General features: G+C 49.7%; 1 protein-coding gene across 18 annotated transcripts in view; it reads left to right on the plus strand.

The window, feature by feature from the left end:
- EIF4G3 (eukaryotic translation initiation factor 4 gamma 3) overlaps positions 1-16,883 on the plus strand; it is a 125,195-nt gene extending 108,312 nt beyond the window's left edge. For 10 of the 18 annotated variants that reach the window (XM_073570168.1, XM_073570169.1, XM_073570171.1 and 7 more), the window contains 24 exons: positions 3,629-4,387; positions 7,440-7,528; positions 7,710-7,905; positions 8,776-8,963; positions 9,242-9,361; positions 9,472-9,648; positions 9,722-9,919; positions 10,656-10,802; positions 11,110-11,349; positions 11,435-11,539; positions 11,619-11,751; positions 11,829-11,923; positions 12,000-12,093; positions 12,201-12,315; positions 12,400-12,614; positions 13,034-13,140; positions 13,211-13,383; positions 13,590-13,715; positions 13,861-13,942; positions 14,488-14,586; positions 14,953-15,099; positions 15,211-15,292; positions 15,369-15,515; positions 15,623-16,883. In XM_073570168.1, coding sequence (XP_073426269.1) covers positions 3,629-4,387; positions 7,440-7,528; positions 7,710-7,905; positions 8,776-8,963; positions 9,242-9,361; positions 9,472-9,648; positions 9,722-9,919; positions 10,656-10,802; positions 11,110-11,349; positions 11,435-11,539; positions 11,619-11,751; positions 11,829-11,923; positions 12,000-12,093; positions 12,201-12,315; positions 12,400-12,614; positions 13,034-13,140; positions 13,211-13,383; positions 13,590-13,715; positions 13,861-13,942; positions 14,488-14,586; positions 14,953-15,099; positions 15,211-15,292; positions 15,369-15,515; positions 15,623-15,804 — 4,016 coding nt within the window. In that variant the 3' untranslated portion in view covers positions 15,805-16,883. The remainder of the gene's footprint in view (positions 1-3,628; positions 4,388-7,439; positions 7,529-7,709; positions 7,906-8,775; positions 8,964-9,241; positions 9,362-9,471; positions 9,649-9,721; positions 9,920-10,655; positions 10,803-11,109; positions 11,350-11,434; positions 11,540-11,618; positions 11,752-11,828; positions 11,924-11,999; positions 12,094-12,200; positions 12,316-12,399; positions 12,615-13,033; positions 13,141-13,210; positions 13,384-13,589; positions 13,716-13,860; positions 13,943-14,487; positions 14,587-14,952; positions 15,100-15,210; positions 15,293-15,368; positions 15,516-15,622) is intronic. The other 8 variants (XM_073570170.1, XM_073570173.1, XM_073570187.1 and 5 more) reach the window with 2 other exon arrangements.
- Positions 16,884-25,574: the final 8,691 nt, after the last annotated feature.

Genomic DNA, 25,574 nt, shown 5'->3' on the forward strand with positions numbered 1-25,574 from the left:
GATTGTGAGACAGGGAGGATATGAGAGATGAGAAGTAGGTTTGTTTTGCTGCAGCGAGTGTGGCCTTTAAAGTGCAGGAAAGATATATATCTTTGTACCGTGTTAGCCAGTAGATAGAAGAATATTTGGAATTGAGAGTCCTTAGTGGTTGATACCTTTTAATGGCTAACTGAAGTTAGCGGCTGTCTGTTGATTTTGGGAGCTTTGGTATGTGTGAGAGGGGCAACCGATTCCAAAGCTACAGCTATTGTGGTGTTATATAGAGCGGCAGCGGCATCCGCATTGTGTAGCGAGCTTATGTCTGTAAGAGGGAGAAGGGATTCAGACAATGAGTGTAGATTGAGGTGTTTAAGATTTCTGTGAGGGTGTGCAAGTTTGTGGAGTGGAGAGGGAAGAGAATCTAAGTAGGTTGTGGTCAGAAAGAGGCGAGTTAGAGAGCTTAGATAGGGAGCAGAGGCGGGTGAAGATGAGGACCAATGTGGACCATCTTTTTGAGTGACTGCAGAAGACCATTGAATGAGGCCGAAGGAGGAATTGAGGGATTGAAGTTTAGTGGCAGCTGAGAGGGAAGTGTCAACGGGGATGTTGAAGTCGCCCATGATGATAGTGGGGATGTCAACGGAAAGGAAATGAAGTAACAAGGTAATGAAGTGGTCGAAGAAGGTGGTGGCTGACCCTGGGGGGCGGTAAATGACAGCCAGTTGGAGGGGGAGTAGATGAGCAAAGAGTGCACCTCAAAGGAAGGGAGGGTGGCAGTGGGATTGGGGTGAAGGAGCAGTTATCTGACAGGAGAAAACTATCTACTCCGCGATGCTTGCTGCTGGGGCATGTAGTGTATGTACACAGTGACTCCACCAGCAGAATAGTGAGTGCAGCTCTGGAGTATAATACAGGATGTAACTCAGGAGCAGTAATGTATGTACACAGTGACTCCACCAGCAGAATAGTGAGTGCAGCTCTGGTGTATAATACAGGATGTAGCTCAGGATCAGTAATGTAATGTATGTACACAGTGACTGCACCAGCAGAATAGTGAGTGCAGGTCTGGAGTATAATACAGGATGTAACTCAGGAGCAGTAATGTAATGTATGTACACAGTGACTCCACCAGCAGAATAGTGAGTGCAGCTCTGGTGTATAATACAGGATGTAGCTCGGGATCAGTAATGTAATGTATGTACACAGTGACTGCACCAGCAGAATAGTGAGTGCAGCTCTGGAGTATAATACAGGATGTAACTCAGGAGCAGTAATGTAATGTATGTACACAGTGACTCCACCAGCAGAATAGTGAGTGCAGCTCTGGAGTATAATACAGGATGTAACTCAGGAGCAGTAATGTATGTACACAGTGACTCCACCAGCAGAATAGTGAGTGCAGCTCTGGTGTATAATACAGGATGTAGCTCAGGATCAGTAATGTAATGTATGTACACAGTGACTGCACCAGCAGAATAGTGAGTGCAGCTGTGGGGTATAATACAGGGTGTAACTCAGGATCAGTAATGTAATATGTTTACACAGTGACTCCACCAGCAGAATAGTGAGTGCAGCTCTGGAGTATAATACAGGATGTAACTCAGGATCAGTAATGTAACATACAGTTGTGGCCAAAAGTATTGACACCCCTGCAATTTTGTCAGATAATACTCAGTTTCTTCCTGAAAATGATTGCAAACACAAATTCTTTAGTATTATTATCTTCATTTAATTTGTCTTAAATGAAAAAAACACAAAAGAGAATGAAGCAAAACATTGATCATTTCACACAAAACTCCAAAAATGGGCCAGACAAAAGTATTGGCACCCTCAGCCTAATACTTGGTTGCACAACCTTTAGCCAAAATGACTGCGACCAACTGCTTCCGGTAACCATCAATGAGTTTCTTACAATGCTCTGCTGGAATTTTAGACCATTCTTCTTGGCAAACTGCTCCAGGTCCTTGATATTTGAAGGGTGCCTTCTCCAAACTGCCATTTTTAGATCTCTCCACAGGTGTTCTATGGGATTCAGGTCTGGACTCTTTGCTGGCCACCTTAGAAGTCTCCAGTGCTTTCTCTCAAACCATTTTCTAGTGCTTTTTCAAGTGTGTTTTGGGTCATTGTCCTGCTGGAAGACCCATGACCTCTGAGGGAGACCCAGCTTTCTCACACTGGGCCCCACATTATGCTGCAAAATTTGTTGGTAGTCCTCAGACTTCATAATGCCATGCACACGGTCAAGCAGTCCAGTGCCAGAGGCAGCAAAGCAACCCCAAAACATCAGGAAACCTCCGCCATGTTTAACTATAGGGACCGTGTACTTTTCTTTGAATGCCTCTTTTTTTTCTCCTGTAAGCGCTAAGTTGATGCCTTTGCCCAAAAAGCTCTACTTTTGTCTCATCTGACCAGAGAACATTCTTCCAAAACGTTTTAGGCTTTTTCAGGTAAGTTTTGGCAAACTCCAGCCTGGCTTTTTTTATGTCTCGGGGTAAGACCTGGGGTCTTCCTGGGTCTCCTACCATACAGTCCCTTTTCATTCAGACACCGACGGATAGTACGGGTTGACACTGTTGTATCCTCGGACTGCAGGGCAGCTTGAACTTGTTTGGATGTTAGTCGAGGTTCTTTATCCAACATCCGCACAATCTCGCGTTGAAATCTCTTGTCAATTTTTCTTTTCCGTCCACGTCTAGGGAGGTTAGCCACAGTGCCATGGGCTTTAAACTTCTTGATGACACTGTGCACGGTAGACACAGGAACATTCAGGTCTTTGGAGATGGACTTGTAGCCTTGAGATTGCTCATGCTTCCTCACAATTTGGTTTCACAAGTCCTCAGACAGTTCTTTGGTCTTCTTTCTTTTCTCCATGCTCAATGTGGTACACACAAGGACACAGGACAGAGGTTGAGTCAACTTTAATCCATGTCAACTGGCTGCAAGTGTGATTTAGTTATTGCCAACACCTGTTAGGTGCCACAGGTAAGTTACAGGTGCTGTTAATTACACAAATTAGAGAAGCATCACATGATTTTTCAAACAGTGCCAATACTTTTGTCCGCCCTCTTTTTTACGTTTGGTGTGGAATTATATCCAATTTGGCTTTAGGACAATTCTTTTTGTGTTTTTTCATTTAAGACAAATTAAATGAAGATAATAATACCAAAGAATTTGTGTTTGCAATCATTTTCAGGAAGAAACTGAGTATTATCTGACAGAATTGCAGGGGTGTCAATACTTTTGGCCACAACTGTATGTACACAGTGACTGCACCAGCAGAATAGTGAGTGCAGCTCTGGGGTATAATACAGGATGTAACTCAGGATCAGTAATGTAATGTGTTTACACAGTGACTCCACCAGCAGAATAGTGAGTGCAGCTCTGGAGTATAATACATAATGCTCGGGGTCTCGTTTGAGCAGTGCTGATATTCCTGGCTGCTCCTCGGACTGTCCTTTGCTGGGTATGGCGTTGTTTGCTCACTGTACTGGTCCCCGGACCCCTCAGGCTGTCTTCCTTTGGGGCGCAGTCTGTGACCTCTTAGATTTTTGGTGGTGGGACATCCGTCTGTGAGGTGGAGCTGTAGGTTTTGGGTCTCCATATTCTGCAGTCTCCAGGAATTAACTTTTGACTGTTCTGTTTTATGTAGAGGAGAAGCCCAAACCAGAGACCATTCTGAAACCTTCTCCTCCTGCCCTCCTGCGCCTACAGCCCAATGACCGTGACAATTGTGCAGTGCTGGAGGCAATGCCAGACCACGTAACGTCAGACTCCAGGCCTGAGCCCATCCAGATGTCTGGCACATTACCTATAGTTGCTACAGTGCCCTCCCCGGTGTTGGTGGCCCCAGCTTCAGCTTTTCCCTGCCACCTGGAGGATGTTGACACTGCATCACAGGAGTCTGCCCCTCTTGACGAAGCCGTTGCTGCCTCTGATGATGAGGTAGAGGAGGATCTATGCAAGGATCCGCTGGGGCTTCCCGCAGCTGCTGACACCCTGGCGACTGCTCAGGAAATGAACGGCATAAGCTATGGACTTGTGACAACGGACAACTCTGTGGACGAGAAAGAAACGGGGGAAGAAGCTTTAACCGATGTGCCCGAGCTGGCGCCCCTTACAGACCTGAACATAGAATGCACTTCTCCAAACGTGCCTGTGTCATCACTACAGTCAGACTCCCCGCCACCCCCTCTCATTGCCGCTGCTCATTGCACCACTAAAACCTCCCCTCCTGCTGCCGTTCTTCCAGCCATTGGCTCCAAGCACATGGATGAACAGGAGGACACCAGGACGGCCCTTGTGGATGGCGCCATGGACTCTGCAGACATTGGATTAGTGGAGGACAATTCTGAGCTGGAAACCAGTGTCACGCTTCTAAGCTTCAGCTCCAGGAAGAGTCCTGTGGAAGGTGAGCGGCGGTCCGGAGCTGTACTCACTGCCTCCCCTTAATTGTGGAGTGCAGCTCCGGGTCCACCTGTAGAACCACATAATTGTCAATCTTTTCTTTCTTGTGATCATCTACTCCACTCACATCCAGAGCTGCCATCAATAATCTTCCACATCAGTTCCACTAATTTACTGATGTGAGTATTGCTTTCCCTCATTGCTCTGCAGCGTTCTGTTTACACCAAACAATCTGGGAGAAAGGACGATGGAGAACTAATAGGAAATGAGCAGAATTGTGATTGCAGCTTTGGAAGTAACACAGTAGTAAGATGAAATAAAGATCAATAAAGGGTTCTCCTATTCACTCTAAGGTGATAGGGAGTGATGTCCTGACACTACGTGCTGGTGGTTGTAGTCTGTACTGCCGCGTCCGAGAGTGGCCTGTTTTTGGCATTTCTAAATTTTTATTCTCCTCTGCAACATGAACGATGGTTCAGCGTCTTGTGAGTCGGAGGCGACTTGTTCTTGCTCAGATCTTATCGCTGGCATTACTGATACATCTGCTCTCTGAGATTGCAGCTCTGGGGGAGAGTGAATTCTGCGCTCTGCTCAGAGCACACAAAGATCCTGTCCATAGTGCGAGACGGCGCTAAGCACAGGCTCTACCCAGCACAGACAGAGTTAAGTCTTTTGTATGTTGAGAGTGGCTGCTACTGCAGAGCGTAGGGGGTGGTCTGTGGTTGTCTGACATGAAGGCGGGAGTGATGCCATGTCGTCTCGTGGTCTGTACACCGTGTCCATTTGAAAATGTTATTACGGGATCCCAGCAGCATTCCTCGCCCGCTCGGATTGATGGAGGTAGGTAGATGACCAGTCATCTCGGCATGAGTGTCACCATATTGTAGGGATAGTTGTATACATGGGAGCTCCGCACAGTCTGCTGCATGCGGGCTGCTCTCTCCTTTCGGCTGTGCTCCCCCGCATGTCTCCTGCGAGCTGCGTTCCCCCCGAGTGTGATGCCTGCCGTACTCCAGGATACACAAGACGGACCTCTGCTTATTATGGAGGTATCGGTAAGAACCTGCTGTACAGGCAGCCCCCGGAGTCTTATGCTAAGTTCACATTAGCGTTCGGGGGCTTTGCAGAGAGGGTCGTGTGCTCGTTTTGGGTTTTCCGTCTGTGATGGTGTCGGCTTTCTAATACAATTTGTGAATGTGTGATTTCTCAATCTCTTCTTGCTGTCAGTGTATAGACATCTAGTGAGGGCTTGATACAATGAATCCACTGTGGACAAACCTGATTCAAAATGCCTGCTCTGTTACATTGTAACAAGTGATGAGAACAGGCAGTGTGCAGAGCATTGTCTGCACTGACCTGACACATGGTCACAAGCCTCCAGCTGTGAGAAGTAGACAATCGTACAGTTTAGCCCCCGTCACACACAGCGATCTTGCTGCTGAGTCACAAGTTTTGTGACGCAACAGCGATCTCACCAGTGAGATCACTGTGTGTGACATCTATCAGCGACGGTCTCTGATCATTGTGAAAAGCCCTGGACATTTTTTTGGTCATTGGTTTCCCGCTGGCCAGCACGCATAGCTAAGTGTGGCAGACGGGAGACCAGCAATCAGCGAGCTGGAAACCAAGGTAAACAGCGGGTTTCTAAGCGCCGCGTGGCGCGTAGAAACCAGATGTGTACGTTAGATACCAGCGCGCTGGTGCAGGGAGCTGGTAGCCAAGGTAAACAGCGGGTTTCTAAGCGCCGAGTGGCACTTAGAAACCTGCTGTGTACCTTAGTTACCAGCGCGCTGGTGCAGAGAGCTGGTAACCAAGGTAAACAGCGGGTTTCTAAGCGCCGCGCGTCGCTTAGAAACCCACTGTGTACCTTGTCTACCAGCTCCCTGCACCAGCGCGCTGGTAACTAAGGTACACAGCGACCCGCACGCTCGTCGTTGCTGGTGCTGATCGCTTGTGAAGCTGCCTGTTTGGCAGCTCACCAGCGATCATGTAGCGACACACCAGCGATCCTGACAAGTTCATATCGTTCGTATCTCTGCCTCGTGTGCCCAGAGCGCGGCTCCCCCTGCCTCATGTGCCCACAGTATGGCTCCCCCTGCCTGCCTCCTGTGCCCACAGTACGGCTCCCCCTGCGTGTGCGCACAGCGCGGCTCCCCCTGCGTGTGCGCACAGCGCGGCTCCCCCTGCGTGTGCGCACAGCGCGGCTCCCCCTGCGTGTGCGCACAGCGCGGCTCCCCCTGCCTCGTGTGCCCACAGCGCGGCTCCCCCTGCCTCGTGTGCCCACAGCGCGGCTCCCCCTGCCTCGTGTGCCCACAGCGCGGCTCCCCCTGCCTCGTGTGCCCACAGCACTGGCTCGTGTGCCCACAGCGCGGCTCCCCCTGCCTCGTGTGTCCACAGCATGGCTCCCCCTGCCTCGTGTGCCCACAGTACGGCTCCCCCTGCCCAGTGTGCCCACAGCGCGGCTCCCCCTGCCCAGTGTGCCCACAGCGCGGCTCCCCCTGCCCAGTGTGCCCACAGCACTGCTCCCCACTGGCTCGTGTGCCCACAGCTTGGCTCCCCCTGCCTCGTGTGCCCACAGCGCGGCTCCCCCTGCCTCGTGTGCCCACAGCGCGGCTCCCCCTGCCTCGTGTGCCCACAGCGCGGCTCCCCCTGCCTCGTGTGCCCACAGCGCGGCTCCCCCTGCCTCGTGTGCCCACAGCACTGGCTCGTGTGCCCACAGCGCGGCTCCCCCTGCCTCGTGTGTCCACAGCATGGCTCCCCCTGCCTCGTGTGCCCACAGTACGGCTCCCCCTGCCCAGTGTGCCCACAGCGCGGCTCCCCCTGCCCAGTGTGCCCACAGCGCGGCTCCCCCTGCCCAGTGTGCCCACAGCACTGCTCCCCACTGGCTCGTGTGCCCACAGCTTGGCTCCCCCTGCCTCGTGTGCCCACAGCACGGCTACCCCTGCCTCGTGTGCCCAGAGCGTGGCTCCCCCTGCCAAAGGTACCCCCAGGATAGACATGCCAGTGATGTAGCCACAGTCTGATGCTCGTCTGAATCTCTCATTGTGATCTTCCAGCCCTCACAGTTGCAGCTTCACCAAAGATGTGGCAGACGCCAAAAGATGAGAGTCCAGATACTGAAGAGGCGATGCCAGCTGAAGCTGAGGTAAGCTCCTATACTAACGGGGGTAGTAGTTGTACTCTACTCACCGATTCGTGCCTAGGAGATGAGACTTTATGTTCTGTCTCCGGAGTGACGCTAATGACGTTACCTGTCAGGTGTGACGTGTCGTCTGTGCGCGGTAATTCTTACATAACGAGTCTGATATCATAGCGTCTGTTCTCAGGAGCAGAGTGAGGCTGCCGAGGAGAAGGGCGCGGAGGAAGAGGGAAAGGATGCGGAGGCCAAGCAGCCGGATCTGACTGATAGACTGCCAGAGGAGAACGGCGATCCAGAACCTCTGCGTAACGGTGAGGATATCGTCTCCGAAGGTGAAGGAATACAGCCGGCTATTCCAGAGGAGCTGTACACCTATAAGTCAGGTAGTGCGTCGCCATAGTGTGCCATACACCACCACAGGGATCCAGAATACTGAGGGCAGCTCTGGAGCATAATATAGGATCAGTAATATATGTGCACAATGACTGCACCAGCAGAATAGTGAGTGCAGCTCTGGGGTATAATACAGGATGTAACTCTGGATCAGTAATGTATGTACACAGTGACTGCACCAGCAGAATAGTGAGTGCAGCTCTGGGGTAAAATACAGGGTGTAACTCAGGATCAGTAATGTAATGTATGTACATAGTGACTGCACCAGCAGAATAGTGAGTGCAGCTCTGGGGTATAATACAGGATGTAACTCTGGATCAGTAATGTATGTACACAGTGACTGCACCAGCAGAATAGTGAGTGCAGCTCTGGGGTAAAATACAGGATGTAACTCAGGATCAGTAATGTAATGTATGTACACAGTGACTGCACCAGCATAATAGTGAGTGCAGCTCTGGGGTATAATACAGGATGTAACTCAGGATCATTAATGTAATGTATGTACACAGTGACTGCACCAGCAGAATAGTGAGTGCAGCTCTGGAGTACAATACAGGATGTAACTCAGGATCAGTAATGTACTGTATGTACACAGTGACTGCACCAGCAGAATAGTGAGTGCAGCTCTGGGGTAAAATACAGGATGTAACTCAGGATCAGTAATGTAATGTATGTACATAGTGACTGCACCAGCAGAATAGTGAGTGCAGCTCTGGAGAATAATACAGGAGATAACTCAGGATCAGTAATGTGTTTATACACAGTGTGCAGTATCTTTGGAATATACCGTTGTGGACGCTTTTTCCCTCAGGGTCTTGCAGAGATGCTTGGGCTTCATCCTGTACTCATTGATCTCCTAGGAACTGGAGCAGCAGATCCGTCCCCCCAGGATGTGTCCCCCGATGTTCCCTCACCACCAGCCTCTATTGTGCAGAGTGAAGGAAAGCGACAGTACGATCGGGATTTTCTCCTGGGTTTCCAGTTCATGCCGGCCTGCGTACAGAAGCCAGAAGGATTGCCGCCCATCAGCGACGTGGTGTTGGACAAGGTGAGGACAATGAGGTCTGTGCTATGTGTTAGGTCTTCGTTGTGGGTTGTGTGACTATGGAGGAGGTTATAGGGTCCTGCTCGCTGTCCCGGACATCTGTGCTGTGTGCAGGTCTGCACCTGATGAATGTGATATGAAGCTGTATTGCGGTCAAGATGTTGGTGGTCGGGGTTGCTGTGTTTGTGTAGAGCAGGCAGTTTCTTGCCTGGGACGATGGGTAGATTGTTCTGCCTTATTGCCTCTTTACCCTTGAGTCACATGTTACTGTCCATTCACAGATCAATCAGCCAAAGCTTGCGATGAGAACCCTGGACCCTCGCATGCTGCAGAAGGGGCCCGACTTCACCCCTGCCTACGCAGACTTTGGCCGGTTGGCCCCTGGCGGGCGCGGAGTGCCTGTAAGTCTACACACATTGTCTTTTGTAGTGAGGGTGCTCCCCTGTGCTATAGCGAGAGTACTAAGCTCTGTCTTGTAAACTTGTAAAGTTTTTGCTGTTGTGTCCACCAGTTGCTGAATGTTGGGGGTCCCAGACGTTCACAACCAGGGCAGAGGCGGGAGCCCAGAAAAATAATCATGAACATTTCAGTAACAGATGACGTGCACCTGAAGAAAGCCGAGAACGCGTGGAAGCCGAGTGTAAAGAGGGAGTCCCAGGCGGAGGACCCAGAGAGCATCCGGACACAGGTGCGTGCACACAGGGAGGTGCCGGGCTGGCGCGTGTCTCTGTGCATCTCTATTATGGACCCTTTTGTTGCAGGCTCTTTTCCGTAAGGTTCGGAGCATCTTGAACAAGCTGACACCTCAGATGTTCAACCAGCTGATTAAGCAGGTGATGGATCTGACTGTGGACACTGAGGAGCGACTGAAAGGGGTGATAGACCTGGTGTTTGAGAAGGCCATCGATGAACCTAGCTTCTCCGTGGCGTATGCCAACATGTGCCGATGCCTTGCCACGGTGAGTATGTCGAAGCCGGTGTGGAGTTATCGGCCACGTATATGTGTGTAGTGCAGTAATTCAGTGTCTGTCCGTGGCAGCAATGTGCCGACCACGCTCATCATTTAAGATATCTAAAGATGATGGTGTCCAGGGATTATCAGCTATACAGACGATTCATGGCTGCCTCCATTATGAAGTGCCCCGGGTCCTGGTCTGCAGCCGCTGAGACATAGTTGGTGGTAATCAAGTTGCTTTTTTGAAGAACTTGTAGACATAACGCTAAGTCCACCCTCAGCATTGTGTCCCCATCACTGACACAAAACATCCATCAGTGGAGGAGCGAGTGTTAACTCCATCCATCAATTCCAGGAGCAAACATGAACCCTTACAGAGCCACCAGAACCATGGACAAAACCTGACCAAAGCCGAGCTGCGTTCACGTAGAGAAATCCCTGGCCCCGATTCCTCAGGATCGGTGATGTTCACAGTGGCTGTGATAAGGGGGGGGTCCTGGAGTGAGGCGCCTCCGATTCACTAACAGGAACATGTTACATGTGTACTGGGTGCACCTCGCCACAAGTGTTACTCCGATCAGGGAACTGGAGTCAGGTGTCTGCTGTATGGAGCAACTCACCTTGAATCCGTCTCCAAGGGTCTGTTCACCCCATATGGCCCGATGCAGTGGACCCTCACGACCATTCTCATTCTGACAAAAGAGTCGCTGGTGTTTAGGTCATTTTTACTTTCATTGTAGTTAAAAGTACCGATGGCCGACAAGCCCGGCAGCACCGTGAACTTCCGCAAGTTACTGCTCAACCGATGTCAGAAGGAGTTTGAAAAGGACAAAGCGGATGACGACGTCTTCGAGAAGAAGCAGAAAGACCTGGAGTTGGCTACAACAGTAAGAGGAGATGTGTGCGGGAGGTTCCTGCTGCTCAGCCGCTGTTGTGGGTGAGGGGATAGAGAACCTAATGTAGGGGGGCTCCAGCCGCCATGTCGTACTTTATCTTGCTGAGTGTAGAGGGATCCTTCAGCATCGTGGGGGATTCTCTCCATGTATATCTGCTCGACCACATGTCCTCTGGAGTATAGTGGCAGCTCCTCGAGGTGTTCACCTCCACATGGGTCTATATATTTCTAGTTTCCCTGTATTATCAGGGGGGCGGTGTCTGATGCCCTCCATCTTATTGGCAACATCTTTGCGTCAGCAGCCGGAGGAGAAGAACCGTCTTCAAGAGGAACTGGAAGAAGCTAGAGACAAGGCACGGCGGAGATCCATAGGGAACATAAAGTTCATCGGAGAACTGTTTAAGCTGAAGATGTTGACGGAGGCCATCATGCATGACTGCGTGGTGAAGCTGCTGAAAAACCATGACGAGGAGTCTCTAGAGTGTCTGTGCCGCCTGCTCACCACCATTGGCAAAGACCTGGACTTCGAGAAGGCAAAGGTGACCAATGAGAGGTAGCCATAGGCTTGTAGAAGCTTATGGCCACCTGGTCTCTGATCACCCACGTATGTTCTGATTGTTCCAGCCCCGGATGGATCAGTATTTCCACCAGATGGAGAAGATTGTGAAGGAGCGGAAAACCTCTTCCCGGATCCGTTTCATGCTGCAGGACGTCATAGACCTTAGACTGGTACCTGCTGCCCTCATCATCATTTTCTCCATATATTGGTATAAAATCTACAAATATCCCATTTCTATCCTTTACACAGTGCAACTGGGTGTCGCGGAGGGCAGACCAGGGCCCCAAAACCATCGAGCAGATCCACAAAGAGGCCAAAATAGAGGAGCAGGAGGAGCAGAGGAAAGTGCAGCAGCTGATGACCAAAGAGAAGCGCCGGCCAGGTAAGATCCGGCACGTGCCAGTCTCACCCACCTCATCTGGGACCACCATTCATCCTTTACCTGGTGTCTCTTTGCAGCGGTGCAGCGAGTGGAGGAGGGTGGATGGAACATGGTCCAAGGCACAAAGAATAACCGGGTCCTGGACCCTACCAAGTTCCTGAAGATCACGAAGGTAAGAGGTGTGGGCCGGGCGCGTTCTGGGGTCTCTAGTGTCCCCTCTTGTGGGATGACCCTTTATTCTCTCACAGCCCACCATTGATGACAAGATCCAGCTGGTGCCCAAGGCTCAGCTCGGCAGCTGGGGGAAAGGGAGCAGCGGCGGGGCCAAGACCAGTGAAACAGGTGAGGCAAGTGCCTGCCCGGGCAGGGGAGGCATGATGCTGGGTTATGTCTTGTCATCTCTGCCCTCCTGGACTCTGGTTTACATTCAGTGTCTGTTTCTGCCACAGAGTCCTCACGTCCAGGGGCCCCCAGTCTGAATCGATTCTCTCCCCTGCAACCTCCAGTCTCCTCTTCAGCGTCCTCCACCATGTCAGACCTCGAAAGCCGCAGGATATTAACAAGGTATTTAGTCATGGTGTGAATAGAGGCTGTGACCCTAAATTGAGGCTGTAACCTCCCTCATGTGTTTGTGTACTGATTCTCCAGCCATGCGAACGCCAGTCGTGAGAGGAACGACAAGCCCGTGCCCCCCTCCACATTGGCCTCTCGCTCCAGCAGCTTCCTGCGAAGCAGTGGTGCCAAGGATCTAATAGACAATCAAGAAGAGCCGCGGAGAGAGACTCTGCACATGCCAAAAACGCTGCCCGTCTCCACCGAGCAGGAGAAGGTGCCCAGCCTAGAGCAGAAGCTCAGAGAACCTGGTGAGAGAACGATTCTCAGCCTCTACTCCTGTACCCGCTGCTAACATGGCTCTGACCCTGCACGTTCGCTACTGTGCCCGCTGCTGACATCTCTCTGACCCTGCACGTTCGCTCCCGTGCCTGCTGCTGATGTGGCTCTGCACGTTTGCTCCCGTGCCCACCTATGACATAGCTCTGACCCTGCACGTTTGCTTCCGTGCCCACTGCTGACGTGGCTCTGACCCTGCACGTTCACTCCTGTGCTGGCTGCTGACGTGGCACTGACCCTGTACGTTCGCTACTTTGCTGGCTGCTGACGTGGCACTGACACTGCACTTTCACTCCTGTGCTCCCTGATGATGTGGCACTGACACTGCACTTTCGCTCCTGTGCCAGCTGCTGACGTGGCACTAACACTGCACTTTTGTGTTTCTCTGTAGTGAAGTGTGAGACTCCAGAGTCCGATAAATCACCTGTGTCAGAAGAGGAGCTGGAAAGGAAATCTAAGGCCATAATAGACGAGTTCCTGCACATCAACGACTATAAGGTCAGCCTTCATCCTGCGGTGGGGTACAGCCAAGACCACCCAGATGTGAAACCCAATCTCTTGTCTCTAGGAGGCCATGCAGTGTGTGGAGGAGCTCTCCGTACAGGGATCGCTCTCTGTCTTTGTTCGTGTGGGAGTTGAGTCCACGCTGGAAAGGAGTCAGATCACCCGGGATCACATGGGACAACTTCTGTATCAGCTGGTGCAGGCGGGGAAGCTCAGCAAGCAGAGTTACTACAGTGGGTGAGGAGCGAGCCGCCCTGTGGGGTCTGCGGGCCGCATCCTTAGTGATGGATACTGTGTATAGGACTACTGTCTGTAGCACTACCCCTGAGCATTAGTCGTGGAGGACTGGTGGGGGGATAGGGGCAGTGACAGAGGGCGCCCGTGGGCCATGTGCAGAACACTGGCGGGTCGCGTGCTCATGCTGACACCTGTCTCCTCTGCAGATTGTCAGAGACGCTGGAGCTGGCTGATGACATGGCAATTGATATCCCGCACATCTGGCTGTATCTGGCGGAGTTAGTGACCCCCATGTTAAAGGAAGGGGGCATTTGTTTAAAAGACATAATCACGTAAGTCGTCCCCAGCAACAGTCACACAGGACATAACATGCTGTTGTCCACTGACTGTCAGTAACACAGCGCTGCCTGATTGATGGAGGGGCTGAAGTGAGAAGGGCGATCGGCTGCAGAACGTTCACTGTCTTCTGTCTTATAGGGAGTTTAACAAGGCGCTGCTCCCTGTGGGACGTACTGGAGTCTTGTTGTCTGAAATATTGCACCTTCTATGCAAACAAATGGTAGGTAACCCCCACCCCCCACTATGGAGCTGCAGACCTCCGTACACCTCCTGTATACCCCCATTGTGCAGCTCCGTACACCTTCTGTCTACCGCCGCATAGTCATGGGCCCGGGGTGCCCCAGAAGTTCTGTGCCAGAGGTCTGGTCCATGCAGCGCCCCCTTCCATAGTGGACATGGTCAGCAGTGTCTCATCTTATTATTTTTCAAATTTTCTTTCATTTTATTCCTAATCATCTGAAAGAGATGGTAGATTAGGAAAGGACTGCAGCACCCCCACCATCCACAGGTCATGTGTGATATTACAGCTCTGCTGCAGTACCAGACACAACCCATGTGGGGCGCTGCTGGAGGGTGGTAGCCATGTTTTCTAGTCCTGCAGTGTGTCAGTGCAGTGCGCCTGCAAAATAGAAACCTGCCTTTGGTTATTACAGGAATGTTTCTATTCAATGACTGACAGCAAAGACTGAAATTCGCATGCTAGAAATTTCTGCAACCCCCAAACATCCCTCAGGCAGACGACCACCTTTAAGTTTTCTATTCCAGAGCCATAAGAAAGTGGCCGCTTTGTGGAGAGAAACCGCTCTGAGGTGGAAAGACCTACTGCCAGAAGGGGAGGACGTGCAGAGCTTCGTAAGCGAGAAGGTGGGCGAGTCTGGTGCTCCTCACCTACCGCCGTCCATGTGACATCGCTGCACGCAGTTATCATTACTCCTGTCGATCCCTTGCGCGGTATCATTACAGCTCTTGACCCCATGCACAGTATCATTACACCTGTCGACCCTTGTGCGCGGTATCATTACACCTCTCGGCCCCGTGCGCGCGGTATCATTACACCTCTCGGCCCCGTGCGCGCAGTATCATTACACCTCTCGGCCCCGTGCGCGCGGTATCATTACACCTTTCGGCCCCGTGCGCGCGGTATCATTACACCTTTCGGCCCCGTGCGCGCGGTATCATTACACCTCTCGGCCCCGTGCGCGCGGTATCACTCACCTTCTTACTCTACAGAACCTGGACTTTACGCTGTCAGACTGCTGCAGCCCATCAGAAAGTCTTTCCAAGAAGGAGATGACAGCAGAGGAGCTGCATCGGCGGTTGGAGCAGCTGATCATGGAGGAGAATGCCAGCGACGAGCACATATTTGACTGGGTAGAGGTGAGTGAAGCTGGCGCTCCGACTGCCCTGGGTCGGCGCTACGATCGCTCTATCCAGCGGCCTCCACCTCGATGCCTTCTTGTGATTTCTGCTGCATTCTCTTTTTCCCAGGCGAATCTGGATGAAGGTCAGATGAGTTCTGCTGCGTTCCTCAGAGCTTTAATGACGGCGGTGTGCAAGGCGGCAATATTAGGTGAGTCCCAGCCTGCTGTCAGGGGTCTGTAGGTGGCGGTGACCGCTGGCAGTCACTGGCCGCTGTCTCTCCGCAGGGGACTGTTCTTCCTGCCGTGTGGACACTTCCTTCCTCAAACAGAAGGCTCCCGTCTTACTAAAGTACATGGACTCTAACGTGGAGCGAGAACTACAAGCACTTTATGCACTGCAAGCATTGATAGTAAAACTTGATCAACCCCCCAGTGAGTATGTGGCAGGGCCCAGGCTGCCCATGGGGCCTGGCCGTAGCGTCCGTCCATTCCTCTTGTCAGGCTGCAGCTGCTGATGCACTTCTTTTTCTTTTTGGCAGACTTGCTTCGGATGTTTTTTGACTGTCTCTATGACGAGGAGGTCATATCTGAGGACGCTTTCTACAGGTGGGAGTCCAGTAAAGACCCCGCGGAGCAGAAAGGAAAAGGTGTAGCACTAAAGTCAGTCACGGCCTTTTTCACGTGGCTGCGAGAGGCGGAAGAGGAGTCCGAGGACAACTAGAAACCTAATTCAGTGCCGATCTTGTGACACAGCGGCAGTAACGGCCGGAGGAGGTGGCAGAGATGGGTGACCACGGCAACTTCATACCATTTCTTTTTTCGCCCTCCCGTTCCTCTTTGCCATTCAGGGTACAGAACAATAGATGACAGCGCGATGGGAGCTGTCAAAAACCCTTGGCGGCAGCGTGTGGAGGAGCCCCCGTCCCGGCATTGATCTAAACCAGTAGGGGTGGTCGCCCCTGAGCTTTGTGGGAAGCAGGGACCCCCACACTATTTATAGAAGTAAATATTTTTTTGTTTTAATTCCCTTCCACATCGTTTTTTTTTTTTTCTTTTATACAAAAAAAAAAAGAAGAAAAATAGAGAAGAGACTTCAAGTAAAGAAATCATTTCAGAAAAAGAGAAATAATTTATTATATAAGGACTCAAGGAGCCGATGTCCCTGGAGCAGCCGCCTGGGGGGACCTGGCTTCGTCCTCGCAGTGTAGCCGCCTTTTATATTTAAAAGGATATAAAAATGTTTTATGGAGAGCAGTGTTGGCCAAGGTTCAGACTTCACCTCTCCGGTTTGGGGGTGTATGAGCTTGCGGTCGGCGTGTCCATGCAGTAATGCACCATCTGCATATACCAACAGAGCCCCCCATCCTGGAGTGATTGCGTGGTGCGCTCTGCTAAGGGATCAGACACTTACGCAGTGGCCGAGTCCTACGATGTAGGACCCCAGATCAACCAGTACAGACGCCGCCCTCTACCACCAGATCAACCAGTACAGACGCCACCCTCTACCACCAGATCAACCAGTACAGATGCCTCCCTCTACCGCCAGATCCGCGTCTCTGGAGACAGAAGAAAAAGTTTTGTTGAATTTCAGTATTTTATGTGAAGCGGCAGAAACAGACAAGTAATAGAAAACCTCTGGGACGCAGCCGTGCAGGGGAGGGGAGCAGTCTCCGGGAGTAGCTGCGGCTTTCCACAGTAATGGCACATGCCACGGTGCCACGCTTTCTCTTTTGTTGTATTTCTATTAATTTTAGCCTGGTTTCCTATGGAAAAAAAGGCTAATAAACGATCTGTACCCTGCATGCTGTCCTGTGTGCTGCGCGCGCTCCTCTTGGCACGCTCCCCCTGTGCGCTGGGCACGATGCCCGTATACTTTGTGTACAGCCTTGCTGGTGACAACTAGGATTTTTTGGGGTGGGATAATCTCTCGACACCCAAGGCAATGGCTTCAAAATGGGCCTGCACTCCCCACATTTCGTTGTGAGAATAGGTCTGGTTATTTCTGACCACTTGCATCATTCCTTCCTGCAGGTCCTCCTGGCAGGCAGAAGGCAAAAGTGACACTTTCTGGGGACAGTGCACGCCCCTATATACAGTGTCTCTATTGGGACATGGGGGGGGCGTCAGCGGGGCTCTCTCATCCGCTAGCCGACATCACATGGACCAGGGATCCTCCCGCCTATCACCCACTCTCCCTTAAACGTGGGCGTGACACTACTCAGACAACACAGGGTGAGGTTAAAACAATGTGACAATGCTTTATTGAACCACAACGGAGGCAGATAACACATAGAATAGACCCAGCAAAATTCCCAAGATGGTGCAAAATTAGTCTCACCCTTCCACTGACTCACTGGGATTAGAGCAGCTGTGACTTCAGAGCTTCCAATGCCAACTACCTCACCTGTGGTATGCACACAGAGATGAGGTAACGACAATCGTAGGAAGATGACAGTCCATTCAAGGCCAGGTGACTTGAGGGTCACAACCTGGCTTCTCCAAATATCCCCATAGAGCCAGGCGACCAGCGGATCCTATTCCTGGCCCCCACAAACGTATCCATGGGGTTCAGGTGACTAGGGGGGCCATATGCTGGCGTCTCCTTGGTGCAGAGCCCAAGCGGACATCCAACGGCCATAAGGCGCCTCCTTGGTGCAGAGCCGGAACAGACATCCAGCAGTCATAAGGCACCTCCTCGGTGCAGTGCTGGGGCGGACATCCAGCGGTCCTAAGGCCTCTTGCTCATCGGGGGCAGCAGCGTCTCCTCGGTGCAGAACCAGAGCGGCCATTCAGCGGTCATAAGACCTCTTGCTCATCAGGGGTGTGGCATCATCTCCTCCTCGTTGCAGAGCCAGAGAGGACATCCAGTGGTCATAGAGCCTCTTGCTCATTGGGGGGCAGCAGCGTCTCCTCCTCGGTGCAGACCCGGAGCAGACATCCAGCTGTCATTAGGCCTCTTGCTTATCTGGTGCAGCAGCGTCTCCTCCTCGGTGCAGAGCTGGAGCGCGAACATCCAGCGGTCATAAGGCCTCTTGCTAATCTGGGGGGCGGCAGCGTCTCCTCCTCGGTGCAGAGCCGGATCGGACATCCAGTGGTCATAAGGCCTCTCATGCTCATCGGGGGTGGGCAGCATCTCCTCCTCGGTGTAGCTGCTTATGGACCCATTCAATACTTAAGTTTTTTTGTTTTGTTTTTTTAATTCCCTTTTGTTTTTAGTTTTCGTTGCTGTTTCTTTGCTCCAAATTTTGAAAAAAAGATTGTACATGTGCACCGGAATTTTACACTAAATCAATTCAGCAGAGAGCGCTGGATAGACTGATCCGCTCAGTGTGTGGAGGAATAATCTCCAGTGATTCCTTGCTGCACCCCTCACACTCCTGGTGAGAATGAGGCCCACCCTGGTGTTAGCCATAGTGTGTTTGATGTCACTCTGATGGGAAGTGCCCAGATTATAACCTTCACTCACTCTGTTGATTTGCTGCGCAGTATTTCTTCTCCACCAGTGGGCAATGAGTTGTAAAGTGCTGTAGCGCAACCTGCAGACTGAATTGAGAAATGCTTCATGGTGGATCCTGGTAACTGCCCAGTCTGGAGTAGGGTGGACGCCAGTCCTGTGATGTCAGTTGCCTTCTCTGTGACTTACCTCCCCGCTGGTGGGATTGGTGCACGTGACATTCTCCGGCCACGGTTGGCAGGCTCTGATTCAGGAGGACCTGCCAGCAGATGTCCACTTGTAGTGTTTTATGGCGGCTCAGCCCAGCACTGATCCCTAGAACTCTCTGAATATCGGTTTCAAATCCGATATTCCACCCACTGGCCACAAGCTGCCGTCGGCTCAGGACACCTCTGCCAGATGTTTTGTGACCACGCACAGGACGGTCTGCGCCCGGGCTTAAGATTTTGGCTCTGATTCATCATTTGCGTTTTTTAAGTCCTTTTTGTTTTTTTGTCTCAAGTTCATTGACGTTTTTCACGGGTGTCTTCAAAATGACGCCCATAGATTCATGCATTCCCCCCCCCAAAAAAAAAAAAAAATTGCTTCCTTTGTCTATTACATTATTTCCACCCTTTGAAAGTAGAAAGTTTCCCCTCTGCGTAAATATCGCCAAACTGCACATCGATGTAATGCGAAATCATCACTGTGGGGGGAGAGGACGTCGGAAATAAGGTGCAAATCATAGCCGAGCTACAAACAGCAAAACCTACACAAAAAGGTGCAAATGCAATAATACGTCGGCAGCCTGTGTTTTTGGGGTGAATTCACAGCTGCAGTTTTATTACAGAATTTGTCCTCAGAATTTATCTGAATGCGTCTTACAGAAATTCTTGTGATGGAGTAAAACGCTGCTCAGATGATGGAAGAGACTATCGGTTTTGTAGGCGCAATTCGCCTTTTGGTGAACTGTAAAAACCTGTTATTTGAATTCTGATTTAATGGATGGAGAAAGAGCTCTGCTGAGGACCATCATCTTGGTGAAGCGTCTCTCTTTGGGGGGGATCCATCTACATGGGCACTGAATGGAAGTTCTGAGTCAGCACTCAGAGGGTTAATGCCCCGTCCTCAGGGCGAGTATTGTGTGCTCTACAATACTTCCACACCTTTCTTCTCCTGCGCCTTTTTGCTTTTGCATCTTCTCCCGCGCCTTTTTCCTTCTGCGCCTTTTTTCCCCCACACCTTTTTGCTTCCGCGCCTTCTCCTGCGCCTTTTTGCTTCCGTGTCTTTCTTCTCCCGCGCCTTTTTCCTTCTGCGCCTTTTTTCCCCCACACCTTTTTGCTTCCGCGCCTTCTCCTGCGCCTTTTTGCTTCCGTGTCTTTCTTCTCCCGCGCCTTTTTACTTTCGTGCCTTTCTTCTCCCGCACCTTTCTGCTTCTGCACCTTTCTTCTCCCTCATTTTTCTGCTTCTGCACCTTCTCCAATTCTTTAAAAACACGACTCCAATCCGGGATCATGTGATTTATCCGGAATAAATAAATAATACATACTGCTCAAAGGGGGTCGGCCCCCCATTCCCTTCAGCTGTCGGCGGAGGGCAGCCTGAGCAGTTTTGACAATACTAAATTACTGCCTTTTTGTTGAATTATTCAGGAAAGAAACTGCTAAGGTTTAGTTGTTTCCACTGGATTATGTCTTGCAAGCAGTGTCTGGTGTGTGAACAAGCGCCTGCCAGCACTTCTCATGACACAGCGCTTCCTGCCTAGGGCCTGACAGGCGCCTGCGCGCACACCGGTCCCGGCTCTGGACTTCACTAGGCAGGGACTGGTGCGATGGCTAGGTGTTCGCTGCGATCAGTGCTCGGGGCTGATGCACGATTCTTAGTTTGTTCCAGCCAGGCAGTAATATTTTGCTGTTATCTTTGACAGTGCAGCCGGCGGTGCCTCGCAGTATTTCTGCTTGTTCATTCTGTTTTATTTTCATATGAAACATAAAAGACCCAGAGAGTTTTTTTGAATCCTATTAGCAAAAAGGTCAGAAAAGTCCAAACAACTATGTTCCAAGACAACTTTAAAGATTATATATAAATTGTCTTTATTACAAATTGACATACATGTGAATACAAATACAAAATCAGTGCTTACAATAATAAATATACACAAGAAAAGGCGGGCAGCGTATAACCTAAAAGCACCGGAGGGTATCAAGCATGAGACCAAAAGTATACCCATAATCATTATATAATAAAATGCATATTGCAATTTCTAATGGCAGATTTGTCATACAGAAAATTGGGTCTCATGCAAAAGTTTGGGAAAGGTAGGGGAGAAATAAAGGGCTAAATGCCCATATTATGAGATGTATAACATCAAAAAAGGCAACAGGGTTTGGCACCTAAACGCCAGTACTGAATCATATCAACAATGATAGCTATAGTAACAACAATCATGAGCCAAGAACCTCTGTGCTCAAATAACACCCCATAACCTTACCCATGTCCAAACCACTCCAGCGCACGAGAGCCCCGATGCACGTTTTGCTGTTGCTTCCTCGGGGGGCAGTGTTTTATTTTCAAGCTGAATTATCAAAGATGTAAAAGATCTAGGATATCTCACAGATGTCGCGGCTTTTCCAAATTCAGAGTAGAAAAATAAGTCAAAATGGAAACTATAAATCTGTCATATTAATTAAGTCTTTATGGCGACGATGGACGGGAATAAGGCCACCCCACTTCAGAAATGGCAGATCTCTGCCCGGGCTCTTGTTTTGCACCTTATTGCCTTGTGATCTGTCATCCTGTAGTTTTGCTTGCACTGGATGAGCATTGGCCTGCCGTCAGTACACAGTCGGGCACAACTCCTCTCTGCTCAGCGGTGTCAGAGGCCTCGATGAGCAGACGCAGAATTGTCGCCAAATAAAGTGTATGCACGGGATGTGTAGGTACACATGGCTAGAGTTGAGCGACTTTGGTCGGATCGAGTTTCATGAAACAAAATTTGAGTTGGATGAAACTGGTCCGACTAGGGCAAAAAAAAGTCAGAGTTTCGTCCGAAACCCGACCCCAATGCAAGTCAATGGGGTCGGACGAAGCTCCGACTTTTTTTTGCCCTAGTCAGACCAGTTTCATCCGACTCAAATTTTGTTTCATGAAACCCGATCCGACCAAAGTCGCTCAACTCTACGCATGAGGCATTTAATACAGGATGCAAATTATTAGATTGTGCACATGGCACCATCAGAAGAGATACGCGCTTTTGATAGACCTGTACCATGCCCCGTGCTCTTAGTGCTACTCGTTACCGGAACGCGGCACAGCGATATTCTGGAGGAAAGTGACGTGAGCGACACACAGGAGAACACAGAGTGCTGTTGGAGAAGCCAAATGACTTGCAGGAAATATAGTTCCCACAAGCAAACAGCGGTCATGTGCCCACCAATGAGGCTGCCTACATTGTACTGCACAATTCAAATTAAGGAGGACCTGGTGGGCGGAGGATTAGAAGATCAGCTGGAATCGGATCGCATGTATATAGCTGCTTTATATAAGCCAAGAGGCCACAGGCTTTTTTTTTTTAAATAAACCCTGGTTGAATATCCCTTTAAAGCAGACCTGTCACTTGCTCAAAAAAAAAAAAAATTAAATATATTGTAAACATCCCTGAGCTTCCCCCGATTCTGCAGCTGTTTTCCATTTTGTGCTGCGTTGAAACATCCCTAAGCTATTCGCGTTGTTGCTTTTGGAGCGCAGTATGTGAAATCTCCACTTGCAGACCAACTTTGTCAGTCTTCTCTGGGGGTGTGCCCTTTCACCCCATCCTCACAGACGCTGACAATCACAGCTCTGCAGCTGATCTAGCAGATCTCTGATGTCGCCAACTTGTGATTGACAGTCTAGGAGAGACAGATTAAAGTGCACTCTCCCAGAGAAAATTAAAGAAATCAGCAGTTTGTCTGCAAGTGGAGATTTCCCATAATGCGCTCCGAATGCATCAATGTATTCGAATATCTTTGCGATGAAGCGACAGGATTGAGGAAGGTCAGGGCGTAATGGGTGCTCTATAAAGGACACATGCCTTCATATACCCATTTTACAATCTCACTGCAAATATCTAAGCTTCATCAAAAATTAAAACATCTTGCAGTTTACATGCCTTTTAAGTCTCTCCACCCCACCAAGGCTGTTCACAAAACAAGCTGTGGTCCTGGTGGCAGCTCTAAAGCTACTGGGTGTAGATGTCACATATATGAACCATTAGTTGCTGAAGATGGAATCGGAACATCTCGCAAAAAATATCTGGTCCTGATGTTTCAAATACTGAAAAAAAACATTGATTCATAGCCAATGCGTAAAAAATACATTACCAAAAAAATGAGAGTTCCTGGATACAGAAAACGCACATCTCCAGTTGTCAGCACAGAGTGGAGGTTGTCAATAAAAGACCCAAGAGGTTTCCAGCTCCAAATACCCACCATTTAGAGCTTTTGGCAATGATGTACAATAAAGAATTATATTGTGGTAGCCAGAGGAGCTGATGTAAATACTTTTATTCCCGAAAATGACAAACGTATTCTAGGAGCGATACCTGCATTGGTGAACCAGAAGAATTATGTTACATCTTTCAGAGCTCAGCGGCTCCTTCAGGTTGGATCACAAATGAATGACTGATCCACTAGGACATGGGGGGGGGGGGGGGGGATGGTGTGAGGCCTCCTAAAGATAAGCCTAGAAAATAAAATTAAAGGTTTTGTTCTAAATAGAAGGGTGGTGGGAGTGAACCTCACCGGAGGTTTTTGGTGGCCTCGGGATTTTCTGGAGTGGTGTCTCATGTTATTTTGACCTACAGAAAATCTATCGTTCACACTTACGGGAAACTTATCCTATTCTGAAAGAAGGTAAAACTAAAATCTTCTACCTCTCTGCGCTCTTCTCCAGCAAGATCGTAAATACTGGAGATGGGACACGCAGATCTCAATTATTGGGGACTTGCAATTCCTAGGAAAGTTTATGGTGAAGTTTCTTCAGGGCCTCTTATTCATGGCCCAGATTCTTCATGCAGTTTACGCTTCGTATTGACTTCCTTTATACAACATCCCCTTTGAGCCATGGGAAGAAGTTGACCTAAAATTGTAATCTTGGTAAACATCTTTTTTAATGGCCAAAGCTTCAGCCCATCTTCTCAGTGAAGTCAAAGCTCAGTCATGAAGTCCTCCATCTTTCAGAGAAGTAACGGATCCTCAGGTCTGGTAAACTCCACCATCTTTGTACCCAAAGTTTCTTCTTTACACCTCCCCAGGACAAGCAAGGTTCCTCTCTACTGGATGGCAGATGTGCAGTTTTAATATAAAACACCAATTCCAAAAAAAAAACAAGAATGCAATGATCATGAAATCTGTTACCTCCATATTTCATCACAAAACATCAAATAGGTCAGATGGGGAATGTTGGACATATCTCCATTTAATTTGCAAAAATTAATATTTAGAAAATGACTATGGAAGCAATAAGGCCACGCTGGAGCTGAAGGGGACCAGTAGTCCTGGTTTTGTTTTTTTAATGGAGGAAGCCAATGTTTTTAAAAGAAAATAATTTCCATGCAACCCCTTTAAGACAGATTACATAGGTCTAAACCAAGAGCGATTGGCTTATTGGCCGGAGCGGAGAACTTCTTTACAATCCGCCTAGGAGCTGTACCTGCCCTAAAAAAACAGGCCATCCTGGATGGAGCTGCCGCTTAGCCCTGGAATTCATTGTTTGTTCTGTTAACATCCAACCACTTTGGACCAATGCCTATTATTCACAGAGATGGATCTTTGTCCATCACTCGCTCTCTCTGAGCATGGAGGATAGACATGTCCGATCATTGTCTCCATGTGATGTGAGACATACACAATCCATCTGCCAGACAGGCATGATGTCTGCCACCTACAGGGGGGGGTACTTGATACACTGCCGATTTTGCAAGTTTTCCCACCTGCGAAAAATGGAGAAATCTGTCATTTTTATTGTATGTACACTTCACCTGTGAAAGACAGAATGTAAAAATAAAATCCAGAAAACCACATTGTATAATTTTCACATAATTTGCATTTTATTGCATTAAATAAGTATTTGATTACCGACCACCCAGCAAGAATTCTGGTTCTCATAAACCTGTTAGTTTTTCTGTAAGAAGCCTCTTACTCTGCACTCATTACCTGTATTAATTGCACCTGTTTGACCGCGTTCTCTGTATAAAATAAACCTGTCCACACACTCAATCACACTCCAACCTCTCCACCATGGCCAAGACCAAAGAGCTATCGACACCAGGGACAAAATTGTAGACCTGCACAAGGCTGGGATGGGCTACAGGACAATAGGCAAGCAGCTTAGTGAGAAGGCAACAACTATTGGCACAATTATTAGAAAATGGAAGAAACACAAGATGACTGTCAATCTTCCTTGGTCTGGGGCTCCATGCAAGATCTCACATCGTGGGGTAAGGTTAATTCTGAAAAATGTCAGGAAGCAGCCCAGAATTACAAGAGAGGACCTGGTCAATGACCTGAAGAGAGCTGGGACCACATTCTCAAACATTACTGTTAGTTACACACTATGCCGTCATGGATTAAAATCCTGCAAGGCACACAAGGTCCCCTTGCTCACGCCAGCACACATCCAGGCCCGTTTGAAATTCGCCAATCACCATCTGGATGATCCTGGGAAGGCATGGTAGGTCATGTGGTCAGATAAGATCAAAATAGAACTTTTTGGTATCAGCTCCACTCGCCGTGTTTAGAGAAATGGGAAGGATGAGTACAACCCCAAGAACACCATCTCAACCGTGAAGCATGGTGGGGGAAACCTCATACTTTAGGGAGTGATTTTCTGCAAAGGGAACAGGACGACTGCACCATATTGAAGGGAGGATGGATGGGGCCCTGTATCGTGAGATTTTGGCCAACAACCTCCTCAGTAAGAGCACTAAAGATGGGTAGTGGCTGGGTCTTCCAACATGACAATGACCCGAAACACACAGCCAGGGCAACTAAGGAGTGGCTCTGTAAGAAGCATTTCGA

This window comes from Dendrobates tinctorius, unplaced genomic scaffold (genome assembly GCF_039654945.1).
Source record: "Dendrobates tinctorius isolate UK_male_01 unplaced genomic scaffold, ASM3965494v1 ptg000028l, whole genome shotgun sequence".
NCBI lineage: Eukaryota > Metazoa > Chordata > Amphibia > Anura > Dendrobatidae > Dendrobates > Dendrobates tinctorius.